This window comes from Aulonocara stuartgranti, assembly GCF_965226115.1.
Source record: "Aulonocara stuartgranti genome assembly, chromosome: 18".
NCBI lineage: Eukaryota > Metazoa > Chordata > Actinopteri > Cichliformes > Cichlidae > Aulonocara > Aulonocara stuartgranti.
The window spans coordinates 23,797,668-23,812,189 of NC_138954.1; the positions used below are offsets into that span (position 1 = coordinate 23,797,668).

A 14,522-nucleotide genomic window follows, 5' to 3' on the forward strand; every position below is an offset into this window, starting at 1 on the left:
CGTGTGCAACATACTGAGAGGACGGCAAACAAAGCACTTTTCCACTGTGAGGAAGACTTTGAACAAGACAGGCTATCGGTAAGCTCTTGAGTTCACATTTTGCTTTTGCAGCTGTATCTGGGACTATGGAAGCTCAGTTGTGCAAATGTTTTACGCTTAGGGAAATAGTTGCTGCATTTAAGTTTAATTATATTGACAAAAATGAATGTTTAAGTTTGAATAAATTGTTTGTGCAGTTAGTGTTCCCACATATTTATGTTAATTAATATTAAAAATAGTTACCCCAAATCCTTGGGTGGATCGTAAAACTAGTGAATAAATGTTTGGTTTTGATTTAAAGAAAATAATTCTTTGTAAAGAAAATCCTTAGTTAAAGTCTATTAAAATGTTTGAACTCTAAAATGTATACTTTAAAATACAATTGTTTATAAAAAAGTGTTAAATGCAAAGAAGACACATTGTGTATATTTATTTAAGAACCACAGTTAAATTAACACAGTTAACCACATGGTAAATGGCTTTACTGAAGTGTATTTTGTTATTTCATCTGTCTTCTGTGTAATTTATCTGAATGGTTAATGAAATGTTCTTTATTTTTGTGTTGAAAGGTTTTTTACCTGCTGCTACCTACCAGCTATCAAACTAGTTGGTCTAAATAAAGTTGAGTGAAATTCAAAGTCTGGTCTTTTTCAAGTGTGGACACCTCACAGTCAGAGGAACACTTGACAGTAAAAAACCGGCCTGGCCAGTAGAGAAACCGGCCTTGACCAGTGAAGACTCCACAAAAGCTCACCACAAAGACGGAGAAGACTCCACCTGGGGGCCTGGAGGAAATTGCACACCGTTTGCCTGTCCAATCAACAACCGAGAAAACAGAATGGCTGAGTCCAAGTCACTCGAAGAGCTGAAAATAGAGCGAACCACTGCAAAGAGACTGTTTTCCAGACTCACCAACCATATAATAAGGACCCACATGGATATGTCTGTAGAGGAGCTGCAGGATTCCTTCAAGAGACTCACAGTAGAGGGCTCCAAAGTGATTGACGCGAACGAGGAGCTTGAGGCCGCCTACATCACGCAGTGTGAAGCAGAGGGCACACCGGAGCTGATGGGCCAACAGAGAGCAGACGTCGAAAAAACGGAGAAAGAATGTGAGCAGAAGTTGAAGGAGGTGAAGCACCTGATCAGAGAGACACTGTGGACATCATATGGTGAAAAAGAACTGACCCTTGCTCTAAAATCAGCAGAAATGGCGTGTGAGAACGTCACATCCACTCAGCCTGATACACCGCTGGAGGCATATGATTTTATGCTCCACCATCTAGAAGAACTGGTGAAGAAAGCTAAGCAGGCACACCAGACATGGAACCGCTGGGCTCCACCTGCTGAGAGGCGAGATTGTGATCGTCGACTGATGGAGCTCCAAACCTGCCTTCCAAAGCTGGTGTCAGGGAAGGCAGTCCTGATCAAAGCAGAGAGGATTAAAAGAGATGCCGACCAAGCAGTTGTCACAGTCCGCAACGCAGCCTCGGTCGCAGCCATAAAACTGAAAGCCACAGCTTTACCAAAGTTCACCGGCAGCCAGCGTGAGTTCTACAGATGGCGGAAGGAATGGGAGGCTCTGCAAAAGCAAGGTGAACCAACCGGGTCCGTGGAAGTAAAGAAATTCCAACTTCTTGATAGCCTCGATGATAAAGTGGCCAAAGATCTGCGCCTGTCCACATACACCTCGGCCGATGAGATCTTCAGAGTCCTTGAGAACCGCTATGGAAATCAAGCCACCATCGCCATTGAAATCATTGAGGAGCTTCAAGCTATCCCTCCTGTCCGTAGCAACCAGCCTAGAAGAATTATAGAGCTTATCCACGCAGTGGAAAAGGCCCTCTATGATTTGAGTGAGCTGGATGAAGCAAATGCCATAAAGAACCTCTTAGTAATAAAGTCTATTGAAAGCAAGCTGCCTGAGTCCCTAAAGAAAGACTGGCTTACCCACGCTGCTGATCCAAAGAATGTTGTGACTCATCAGAACCGGTTTGACAAGCTGCTCGCATACCTCCAATCTCAAGAGTCCATCTACGAGCAGTTAGACCAGCTGAGAGACATCGACCCTGCCAAGGAGAGAATAAAGTTCCCAGTAAAGTACGCCCGTACCAAGTCAGTTAAATCCAGTACTGATCCAGCAGGCTGCATCATCTGTGGGGACCCAAAGCACAAGAGAAAGCTCTACGTCTGCAGACGGTTTCGAACCAACACAAAGTTACAGGAGAAAGAGGATGCAGTGCAGCAACTTGGAGCCTGCAAGAGGTGCCTCGAGATCCACGACGAACCCTGCAGAAAGACGACTTACCTGTGTGGAAATCCAGAGTGCAAAGACCAGCATCATTACCTTCTTTGTCCCTTGCCACGACCCTTATCACAAAGGCCCAAGTCTGGTCCGGCGAGAGCTGAGGGGAGGAGGTATACAGAGGTTCAAGAAGAGTTCATCTCTAAACTATCGCCAGAGCTAGCGCAGGAGTGTCGGAAAGCTTTCTGCAACGTCTCATCACGAGCCTTCAACTCCATGGCAGCAGAGAGAGGTCTACTGGAGGGGACTGGTCTAAAAGAGTACCCTGTGATCCTGATGCTCCTTGACGTCATCGCCAATGATGGGCAGAGAATTGGGACACTAATTGATCTAGCATCTGACACAAACTACATAACCCATAAAGCCGCAAGTAAGCTCAACCTTCGCAGTGAAGACGTCATGCTTGTCATCCAGGGTATCGGAGGTATGAAGGTGTCTGTGGCAACCAAGCGCTACCTTCTCAAGATCCGTGTCAACACCTCAAAAGGAACTTTAAAGCCTCACCAGTTAGTTTGCTATGGTCTTGACAAGATTGCTGAAGTGGAAAGACATGTTCCACCTCAGAAGCTACAAAAGATCTTCCCTGACATCCCTCTCCAAGATCTCATCAGACCCAGAGAGATCCAGCTTCTAATCAGCCATAAAGAAGGCCAGCTGGTGCCCCAAAAGATCCGTTCCATCGGTGACCTGGTTCTCTGGGACGGTCCACTTGGCAAAACAATCGGGGGCACGCATCCAGACCTCTTTGAGGAAGTCACTTTGATGGCCCACACCTCCAAAACTCACTTTGCAAGATCAATGAGAGCTGCTGCATTCAAGTACCAAGAATTTACTAAAGACCTAGCTTCCTGTCAGCACCCTGATCACCCTGAGACTCTATCCACCACAGCTACCAGCAGCAGAGACTTTCTGAAGTGGTGGAGGTGGGAAAGCATCGGAGCCGCTTGCCAGCCGAGATGTGGAGGGTGTCGTTGTGGGAGCTGCCAGCCAGGGGGTAAAGAAATGACGCTTGCAGAAGAGAGGGAGATGGAGATCGTGAGGAATGGCCTGACTTACTCAACTGGAGATGCCCACAACAGTGAACCGCATTGGCATGCTGAATACCCATGGGTAGAAGATCCAGCAACCTTGCCAAATAACAGGAAAGCAGTAGAAGCAACATTCATCAGAACCGAGATGAAGCTATCTAAAGAACCTGAATGGAAGAAGGCCTATGCTGCACAAGTTCATGAGATGGTAAACCGCAGAGCTGCAGTGAAGCTGTCCAAAGAAGTCCTGCAGAGTTGGACTGGGCCAGTATGGTATATAAGCCACCTCATCGCGCCAAATCCACACTCTGTCTCTACCCCAGTGAGGTTGGTGTGGAACAGCAGCCAGAAGTACAGAGGCCTCAGCCTGAATGACATCCTCATCAAAGGTCCTGATGTCCTGAACCCGATAAGAGCTGTCCTGCTGAGGTTCCGAGCTGGTGTCTACGCCGCCCTTGGTGACGTCCGCAAGATGTACAACTCCGTCTGGCTGGAAGATCGAGAAGTCCACTTGCACAGATTCTTGTGGCGTGACACAGAAGATGCAGACATAGAAGACTATGCCATAACAAGAGTCAACATTGGAGACAAACCTGCTGGTTGCATAGCCCAAGTCGCCATGAGAGAAACTGCAAACCTACCTTCATTCAGTCACTTCACAGAGGAGAAACGTGTGCTGGAAGAAGATGTTTATGTCGATGACATCCTGACATCACACAATGACCTCGACCATCTGAGACTCCTAACAGCCAACATCGAGCACATCCTGAGAGCTGGAGGATTCTACATGAAGCCTTGGGTCTACTCCAGTCAAAGTGGGAGGGAGGAGTCAAAGAAAGAGTTGCCTCGATCAGAGCCAAAGACTATGATCCTGCCAAACCAGCTGACGGAAGATGACAACAAAGCCCTTGGCCTTGGCTACACCATCAATGATGACAAGCTTCATGTCATGGTCGCAGTGAACTTCTCAAAGAAAAGGAGGAAAATGCGCCTTGGTCAAGACCTGCTCAGAGAAGAAGTCAGAGCGCAAACACCTGATCCACTCACCAGGCGAGAACTGCTAAGCCAAGTCTTGGGTGCAATCCAGCGTGAGAGCTACGGTTTCCAGACCTTCTTCGCAAACCGCGTTGGTGAAATCCAGAGTAGCACTGATGCCCAGGATTGGTGGTGGATTCCTGGGTCAGCAAACATTGCAGACATCCTCACCAGAAGGGCCAGTCCGAATGCCCTAACCAAGGACTCCGAGTGGCAGTCGGGTCCAAAGTTTCTCCAACTTCCTGAAGATGAGTGGCTGAAGAAATCCGCCGGAGAAGTCGCTGCCCAAGCTCGAGAAACGGTCACAAAGCTACAGAAAAAGACTTTTCTTGCGGTCCTTACCAGAATGCACATCAAGGCGGCTCAGGACTCAGTACACGTAGAGTCGAGAAGACCACGAGGAGTAGCAACCCAACAGCTAATCGACGAAAGGCGATTCAGCAACCTGAGAAGGCTGATTGGGACCGTGGCGTGGGTCTGGAGGGTTGTCAAAAAGTTCATGAGATCAAAGACCAGAGACCAAGAAAAGTGGGAGGTAGTACCATCTTCGGGTGTCCTCACAGTCAGCGAAAGACGAGATGCTTTCCGAGACCTTTGCCTAGCAGCACAAGAGGGCGTCACCTTCCCAAGCACCACAACAGACAGACTAGTCGTTTACAAAGACCAAACAAGTGGACTTCTAGTTTGTGGGGGCAGAATCCAAACCTTAAAAAAGGACCGCAGAGCCGTTCCCCTTCTACCATTCCAAGCCTGGTTATCCACCCTCCTTGCCAGAGAAGCACACAGCGAGGGACATGGCGGAGTGGCAGAAACCTTACTGCGGATGAGAATGAAGGCTTGGGTTGTCAGAGGAAGAATTATTGCCCAAAAAGTCGTTGACCAGTGCATCATCTGCAAGAAGGCAAAGGCAAGAACCTGCAAGCAAGTAATGGGGGACTTACCTGAAGAGAGGTCAAATCCTGCTGCACCATTCGAATTTACATCTGTTGACCTGTTTGGACCCTATCATGTGAGGGATGATGTCAAGAGAAGAGTGACCATGAAAGTTTGGGGAGTTGTGTTTTGCTGTATGGCAAGCCGAGCCATTCATGTCGAACTAGCGAGCACACTATCAACAGAGAGCTTCCTGCTTGCCTACCAGAGGTTCACTTCTGTCCGAGGCCATCCCCGGAAAATCTGGTCAGATCCTGGCACAAACTTTGTCGGCGCCAAACCTGTCTTGGAAGAAATGTATGCTTACCTGAGACGACAAAACAAGGAGTCGCTTGAAGAATACTCTGCCAAAAATGAGACCATCTGGGCATGGAAGATTCTTCCCGCTGACTCACCTCACCGAAATGGGGCCGCCGAAGCTGCTGTCAGAGTTACCAAGAGAGCCCTCCATACTCTCGGCAATACAGAGGCTCTTACCTTTAGTGAGTTTCTGACAGCACTCCAGCTAGCCGCCAACCTTGCAAATGAGAGACCCATTGATGCCAGATTTCAGAGCCGAGAAGATCGCATTGACTACATCACGCCGAATAATCTGTTGCTTGGTCGAGCCACACAAAGTGGGGACTTCAAAACTGTTGACTTCACAAATTATCCTTTCAAAAGGCTGAAGGAAATACAAACCACAGTCAACAACTTCTGGAGGTCCTGGAGCCAACTCGCTGGACCAAACCTGTTCATCCGCAGTAAATGGCATACTTCAGAGAGAAACATTGCTGTTGGAGACATAGTTTGGCTCTGCGACCAAAATGCCCTTAGAGGGCAGTTCAGACTCGCAAAAGTCATTAGCGTGAATCCTGATTCCAAAGGGATCATTCGAGATGTGCATGTGAGGGTCACTCCAAGTTCCAGCATTGCGATCAAGAGTCCAAAACCCGCTACCACAAGTCCTGAGCTGGGCACCACCTTACATCGGGACATCCGGCGTCTTGTGGTCCTTTTACCGGTGGAAGATCAAGTAAGGGACCAGCCCACCTGAGTGCGATCTTTCCAGACAGTGCTGAGCAAAGATCGAGTGGGAGGTGTCGCGCTGACCTAGTAGGTGTGGCTGTTATTCCTCTTTTCCTCCTCCTGCCCTCTACCTGTTCGGTGCTGCTGCTTACCCATGGCCGCTGATTAGACCTTGGGTGCAATCAACAACTAAGCACGGCCTGGTGTGCGCCGCCCTGCCAGGTGAGCCACATTAGAGCAATCAAGGGTGGGCGTGCCTAGTAGACCTTAAAATGCATGTAGCAGTCATTTGACCCGTGTGCAACATACTGAGAGGACGGCAAACAAAGCACTTTTCCACTGTGAGGAAGACTTTGAACAAGACAGGCTATCGGTAAGCTCTTGAGTTCACATTTTGCTTTTGCAGCTGTATCTGGGACTATGGAAGCTCAGTTGTGCAAATGTTTTACGCTTAGGGAAATAGTTGCTGCATTTAAGTTTAATTATATTGACAAAAATGAATGTTTAAGTTTGAATAAATTGTTTGTGCAGTTAGTGTTCCCACATATTTATGTTAATTAATATTAAAAATAGTTACCCCAAATCCTTGGGTGGATCGTAAAACTAGTGAATAAATGTTTGGTTTTGATTTAAAGAAAATAATTCTTTGTAAAGAAAATCCTTAGTTAAAGTCTATTAAAATGTTTGAACTCTAAAATGTATACTTTAAAATACAATTGTTTATAAAAAAGTGTTAAATGCAAAGAAGACACATTGTGTATATTTATTTAAGAACCACAGTTAAATTAACACAGTTAACCACATGGTAAATGGCTTTACTGAAGTGTATTTTGTTATTTCATCTGTCTTCTGTGTAATTTATCTGAATGGTTAATGAAATGTTCTTTATTTTTGTGTTGAAAGGTTTTTTACCTGCTGCTACCTACCAGCTATCAAACTAGTTGGTCTAAATAAAGTTGAGTGAAATTCAAAGTCTGGTCTTTTTCAAGTGTGGACACCTCACAGTCAGAGGAACACTTGACAGTGCTTAAGTGGTGTGTGTGGTGAGCTGCTGTATACAACTGCTACTGCAGCACATAATTAAATCTACGAGACTGAAGCCAGTTGGGGGGATTTCGGTTCCACCCTTTCAAAACAAACGGCCCAGTGAAGTATGACAGAAATGTTTGTGTAACAGAGACAGTCTATATGCTGCATCAGCATATAGTATAGGAAAGTTACCTGAGACTGCGTGAGCGGACCCTGACAGGGGGCATGGGGTGGGCTCCTTCTTCATCTGCCACACTTTCTGGGCTCGGAAAATGTTTGAAGAGGAAGTGAAGATCCTCTTGCGTGGGCTGAAAGGGCAACTGGTGCAACAACTCCTGTGAAGAAGAGGACTGGGAGGGAAAAGTGGAGAAGAGAAAAAAAACCCAGGGAAGTAGGGTCAATGGTTAAGTTGCATTTATTGATTCTTTTTTAAATTAACGAAATAAAAAACAAAACAAGCAAGCAACCACTGCCACTACCACTTTTATCCATTTTTATTTAAATATTCATACGTAGGCGGGGCTGTGCTTTGATTATATAACATCCTGTGTTAAAAGGCTTCCTCTGGTAAGACTCACACGTCTGCTCTCTCCGACTCACTCTTTATCCTGTTAATACCAAAGTCTTAAAGACTTTCATGTTACACTGCAGATCTTAATTAGATGCACCACCTTATATGGACATGCAGAGAGTTGATTTGTGATGTAAAAAACATCATGAATCCCTTCCTACATGAAAAGAAAGACTCAGTGAACTTTATAGATTCCCCAAAGCATTTTTCAGTAGGATTTCGCCCTTTTCACGCAGCACACATGGAGACAGGCAGCATGTGTGAATGTTTTGCTTTGTTTTTTTTCCTTTCCAAGTCAGGATGTGTGACACACCGCCTGGAATTTATGAGAACTCCCATTTGGCTAGGATCTTGTGTATCCCAGGAAGAGCAGAGAGAAGAGTGGCTCATTGGCCAGAGGAAAAACAGAAGAGCCAACGAGAAAGAAAAGCAGAGCGAGACAGTGAGAGACACTAAAAGGAGGAGAAAAAAAAAAGAAAAGAAAGAAAAGAAAGCAACAGAGCAAGGACGTGACAGAGCAGTGATAGGAAGGTGGGGGTGGGGGTGAAGGGGCTACGCTGAGCAGGAAACTAGAGACTTGTCAGAATCGACTAAGAGCTGCATAAAGACCTCACTGACAGCAGGCCTGAAAGGGGCATTGTACAGGGAGGGCTGACTTCACCGTCTCAAAGCCATGTGGTTGGCCATACAGAATTTCAGCAGAGACGCAGGAGCTGGGTATTGTTTTCCATTTGAGCCAACTGCAGGTTCAGCGATGGCTTTCGAGATAAAATCCTAATAATCACCATAGAAGACATCGGCAAACAGCTGACAGGTATAGCTGGGCAGCACAAAGTGTGCTTGCAGTATTCCTGAAAGGGAAAGCTGAGTAGGGAAATGATGTGGTACAGCCCCTGCTCGTTTGTGATGTCATCCAGGAAAAAGAAACGGCAAATTTCAACATGACCGGTATTATTGTAATGATAAGCTTTATTATTCCCGTACTTTCCCCTCAGTCAAAAGAGGACACGCTCAGATCAACTCAGTTCGTCTCGTGTGATGTCATTCATTTAATGATGGACACATGGTAAATAATTCACACAACCTCCTGTGTTTTGGTTTCCCCTTTCCCCAAGTTTTTTTTGTTGTTGTTGTTGAATAGGAGGTAGAGAAATATACCATTATGAGAAAACTTTTATGCCTTTTGACTTAAAAAACAAAACAAAACAATGACAACAAAATTTACTTTTTACCACATTTAATACTGTTTCAATAATTATAGGAAAACTTGGGGGAAAAGGCATCTGAGGACTAATTCTAATATCCTCTCCAAGGTGGAAAATATGACACATGGTCGATGATGGAGGGATTCATCATCCTTGGACGTATCCTGTTATGGCTGCCTGAGTCATTAAAAAGGATACCAGGATCCATCTCCAGACAGCTGCTTTATAAACCAACCGGTGCCCGAAGCTGTCAGTGTGAAGTTTTCCAACCACTTTACTGTATCAGTAAAACTAATTATAATCAAAAATGTCACAAATTTGTAGCGATAATAACGCTAAAGCGACAAGAATGCTCTGTAGATGTAACGAAAACAATCATCCAAACCCCCCGTAGACTTAAAAGCTAGTTGTAAAAAGTTGGCAGTCTGCTTCCTTGCCAAGGAGGTTGCAGTTAGTTTGGATTTATATCGACTGCAACTCAATCTGAGAAAGACAAGCTGTCACAGAGGAAATGGCAAAAAACCCAAAACAACCAAAGACTAAAACCACAAAACTTTTCTCTACTACTGTTTATGGCGAGTGACCCGGTAAGTTTAAAGTGAAGTTCAAGTTCTAAACTGTGAGTCAGTAAGATTTTTTTTTTTAATGCTAAAACACAGTAAACATTCCTTTTCTATGAACAAGATACAGTGAAGTAACTCTGACGAGCTATGTAATGCTGATGCTACTTCTAAAATATTTCACAACCACTGTGGAAGCTTTGTTCTAGTATTCCTTCCTTGTACGGTATGTGCAATAGGCTAAAACTAACCAATAAATAACACAAGCCAATTCTATTAAAATTCATATTTTTGGCTAATTACTGCTTTCATGTGGTATTTACGAGACTACGACTGATTTGGTGACCAGTAACCACAAAATACCAATTTTTAAAAAGGTAAAAATTACAGGTAGCAGTGGTAAGATTGGTTCAGTGGAACAGATTGTTTTGCTTTTCACGTGAAAGATCTGTGAAAAGTTCCCTGTGGGGTTGCCTCAGGATAAAAACTCCAATCAAACATGCGAGATACCTGCTGTGTGGCGACGCCTTGCTAATAAGGGAGAAGACAAAAGTAGGACAGTTAGCAGACTGTCCCACAGACTTAAACTACTCAACTCTGAAACAAACTATTGAAGTGCCATTCAGTGGGAGAGAGGACACTGACGCAAAAGGAGAGGACGTTATCTTCATAACCAAAGCCTGCAGTGTCCAGCGACCAGCTGTCAGCTACAGAGCGATGAGCAAATCTTTACAGACCTAGCCAAACATTTTGGCAGTTACACAAATTTTATTATTCATACACTTTTTTTTTTTATTAATGCAAGTTATTTTTCGAAGACTTCTGCCATGTCGACAATCGAGCATTTTATAACTTTTAAAAGGGTTGTGTGCACAGAGTCTATGTTTACAGTGTTGACCATTCTTTTTCATAACATCTACAATTTTTGGTGGTGTTCTACAAAAGGGGGGGGGGGGGGGGGTAGAATTGGATCAGCAAATCCACAGGATGGCTTTGGAAAATGTGAAGGATGGCATAAATTTTAAAACTTTATTTGCACAAGTTTTAAAGCTTTAGCTAACAAAAGACCTACCCTGTGGCCATTCAAACCACACCAAAGTAATTAAGTAACAGACAAACAATTACATGTCAAATATTTTCCTGTTTTGTTTGTTTTTCCACTATTTACTACAGAGATTTCTTTTTTCTTTTTTTCAACAATGGGTCCACATTTTTTGTGAATTGATAAAATCTTTGTTTTATAATCACAGGATAACCTGGACAGTTTTTTCGCTGTAATTTTAGACTATATGTAAAATTAATATTTGTTTCTTACAATTTAGGTCCAAGAGTCATTCCACCACATTTCTTTCATGTACTAGCATTTTGTTATCATGTAGAAAATGAGACATACAGTTGAAATTGCCCCCTTTTTTATATTCAGAGATTAAATATGTAGGTTAACTTCCCAACTTTAACTCCCCATATTAGCAGAATGGGGAGTTTCACTGGTCCGGCCAGCTTTAGATGTGTATGTAGGTCACGATGTAAAATGAGTTTGACATCCCTGAGCTACTGTAAAATCAACAATCATTTATAGGCAGATTTATGACACTTTGTAAGCTGATGGGCTTTACAGCTCAGTTAGTCAGCATCGGAAGTTTACAAGACACCACAGTCCTGTAAAGTGGAGAACTAAATGCCCCCAAGGTAGTGGTTTAGAGAGAGGTTGAATGTGTGATGATGGAAAGAGGTGACAGACAGTAAGAGATACTTCTCCGCTTACAGATACTGATGAACTTGGTGCGTTTGTGCAGTATCCAGAGGAGGGAACAGATGCCACCGACCACCTTCGTCCGTCTGCCCTGCTAAAAAACACACAAACAAACAAGCACACATAAATAACAAGCTGCTCAGTGGAGGCTCATATGAAAAACTTTACATCCTGTTGACTCATTCCAATCTTCAAAGCCTAAAAAGGCCAACAGACAACATTTGATGTTTGAGTCTTTGCAAGAAGAAGAAACAGCAATTAGTTATTTTCTTACCTTTCAGTCCGGGCCAGTTGACTACGCAGATGCAAAAAAAGGGAATGGAGGCGAGAGATGCAGATAGAAAGAAGGGGCGAATGGAGGCATGAAGTGAGAGAGAAAATAAACACTGTTTAATGACAGTGACAGATTAAGTCTGCCTGTCAAAGTCACAGTCCTGTTAGTCTGACAGAACTCCCCGCCAGTGGCTGTTTGCTGTTTCTGAACACCTGCCAAGCTGCTATCATACTGCAGCATTGAGGCCTACAGACAGTTTCTCACTATGCACACAGACACACAATGCACTCATTAACACTGCAGAAAACCTAAACCTTTCTCTACCAAATAAATAAATAAATAAATCTCCACTGTCCCAATAGTTTTCCATCCAATACACTCTGAGGAAGTGGCCCAGTTTCCTTCACGGAGTCAATCTGTGGCAACAAAAGATGGTCGAATGCAGTTTCTCTGAGAAACCAGCTCTTGGGGACATGTAGCTAAATTAGAGGTGACAGTGAAAATGAAGGGATCTGAGGGTTAGTGAGCTGTGTTACATGTATGGTTTCTTATCTATCCCTATCTGATATGTACAACATGTTGTATCATGTTGCTGTAAGAAGCCACTAATAAAGGCAAAGGTTTCAAATCAATACTGGAATCAATGGCTTAGTTGTGAAAGGAACAAAATAAATAAATCAGAGTGGACCAGAGCACTGGTCGTCCTTACTCTTCAAGGCTACTCCACGTTCACATGAAAAAAATAACTGCACCAAAAGCAGAGCTACGAAGCTTTTGTGAATAACAAATAAACCCAGTGGAGCTGTCAAAAGTGCAGTCACTGCATCTGTCTACACTCTGGCAGCTTAAAAATGTCAATAAATTTAGATGAGCTGCACAAGGCAGTCCTCTAAGAAGACTTCCCCTCTGCATCCCTGAGCTCTATGGTGCAATATGGCATACTGCACTGCAGCTTAACTCATGACATTTGGGACAGTCGGTCATCACATACATTTAAACTACAGTGTTCTTGAAAATCCTACATTCAAGTATACATGTTGCTGCTCCTTACTAAAGTCTTCTTAGAGACAGGCTACCACACTATTTTCCGCTGCTGACTGAGGAAGCTGGTTGCAGCTAATGTTCCTCTAAATCCCAGCGAGTCTATAAACGGCACGCGTGATGAGAAGGCAAGCTCTGCAGTTTTCTTCCATTATCACAGCAGCCCTGAGTAATGAGTGCGCGCACCAACTCGCCTCCTTAATTGGGTTGACAAATGCCAAGACCCACGTCCAGTAAGTGAGTGACCCTGGGGGCTTTCAGCTGGTCAGACATGGTTCTCCACTGCCTCGATTTGAGGGGCAAAGGGAACAAGCCAGTGCATGTTCAGTTTGCGTGCACACAGTTTCCACCGAACCAAAGATCCCTTGGTTATTTTTTCTGATTTAATTTTTAGTCAAAGCGGGCCAAGAATAAAAATAAACTTTCACTGACTACATATCTCTCTCTTTTTTTTTTTTAATCTAATTTGCTGCCATTTCACTCCATTAAAGTACTTTTCATTGCAATATGTCTGTTTTAGTCATTTTCCACTTGATATTACTACGGAAAAGAAACTACTGCAATAATGTGCCTGGTTTAAACCAAGACTATATTAAAAAGCATTTCATTTAATTCTTACCTGCGGGCAAACTGGAAATTGGCAGAAGAGCTAGCAGAGACATTTCTGGGGCTTTCTGAAGGACTGCTACCAGCTGAGGAAACAAAACAAAATTTTTGAAAATTGAGAGGAAGCTGAAGGAATCCAAGCATATTACTAAATGCAGAATAACTGGACTGGCTTCCTAATGTTTTACACTATCAGTGTGCAACGGTCAACTTTGCAGATGGTTTTCCTTTACAAGTTCAAACTGAAACAATCAAATATTTTAATGACAGTGATGCATACACACAAAGTTATCTAGGGCCCTTCCTGTCCTGTCCTAATCAAAGAAGGATTGTGTCAACAGACAGCAGGGGGTATTTGGTACAATCACACCATATTGCATACTGCTAAAAAGGTAATTAAAGGACTTCCACTGTCCCTGAGGACAAGTCACAAAAAAGGGGGATACACGGAATGACACTTTTTAAGTGGAGAGATCAAATGATGAGGAAGCCTAGAAGGGACTACATTAAAAATGATCACAAGGAAAAGCATTGTATGGCTTTTACACTCTACTGTGGGCACATTATGAGAAAGAAGGAAATAAAACAAAGCACCAGAGGTAAACTAGCGATTGCTTCATGACATACAGCATCAAAAAAAACTTGAGACTGATGATCCTACATGAGACAGGCAATCCTGTGCTCTCCTCAACATTCCACTCTCTGTAACTTCTCTGCTTCACACGCAATCAGCGGTGGCTAAATGCAGGAATTCTGATGAGCCAATCCAATAAACCCTGCACTGAGGCGAGCAGACAAACGGGTAAAACCGAAACACAAGTACCTGTGGCGAGTGGGAGAGGTGAAAGCGGTCGTGACAGCGTGGGCGATGGGGTCCCGACCGCCAAACTCCTTCTCTTGTTGTTACGGGAACTGTGAGTGGAAAACAGCAAACAGAAGAGAGTGATCATCTGTTTTATGCAGTGTTGTAACAAACATGATCCAAGCACACTTTGTTTATCAATCTGTGGGGAAAAAAAAAAAATCAAACTCGATCAGCCTCTGAATTCATATTTTTTTTGATGTGCTGACAATAGTAATGCCACTGTAATTATGTATATACATACAAAGCATGCATGACTACAAACATGTTGGC

The 14,522-nt window shown here is 43.8% G+C and overlaps 1 protein-coding gene across 8 annotated transcripts in view; it reads right to left on the minus strand.

The window, feature by feature from the left end:
• mast3a (microtubule associated serine/threonine kinase 3a) overlaps nt 1–14,522 on the minus strand; it is a 38,008-nt gene that overhangs the window by 17,900 nt on the left and 5,586 nt on the right. For 3 of the 8 annotated variants that reach the window (XM_082513466.1, XM_082513464.1, XM_082513462.1), the window contains 5 exons: nt 14,211–14,299; nt 13,401–13,473; nt 11,741–11,761; nt 11,479–11,560; nt 7,570–7,727 (listed from right to left, as the gene is read on the minus strand). In XM_082513466.1, the coding sequence (XP_082369592.1) occupies nt 7,570–7,727; nt 11,479–11,560; nt 11,741–11,761; nt 13,401–13,473; nt 14,211–14,299 (423 nt within the window). The remainder of the gene's footprint in view (nt 1–7,569; nt 7,728–11,478; nt 11,561–11,740; nt 11,762–13,400; nt 13,474–14,210; nt 14,300–14,522) is intronic. The other 5 variants (XM_082513465.1, XM_082513463.1, XM_082513469.1 and 2 more) reach the window with 3 other exon arrangements.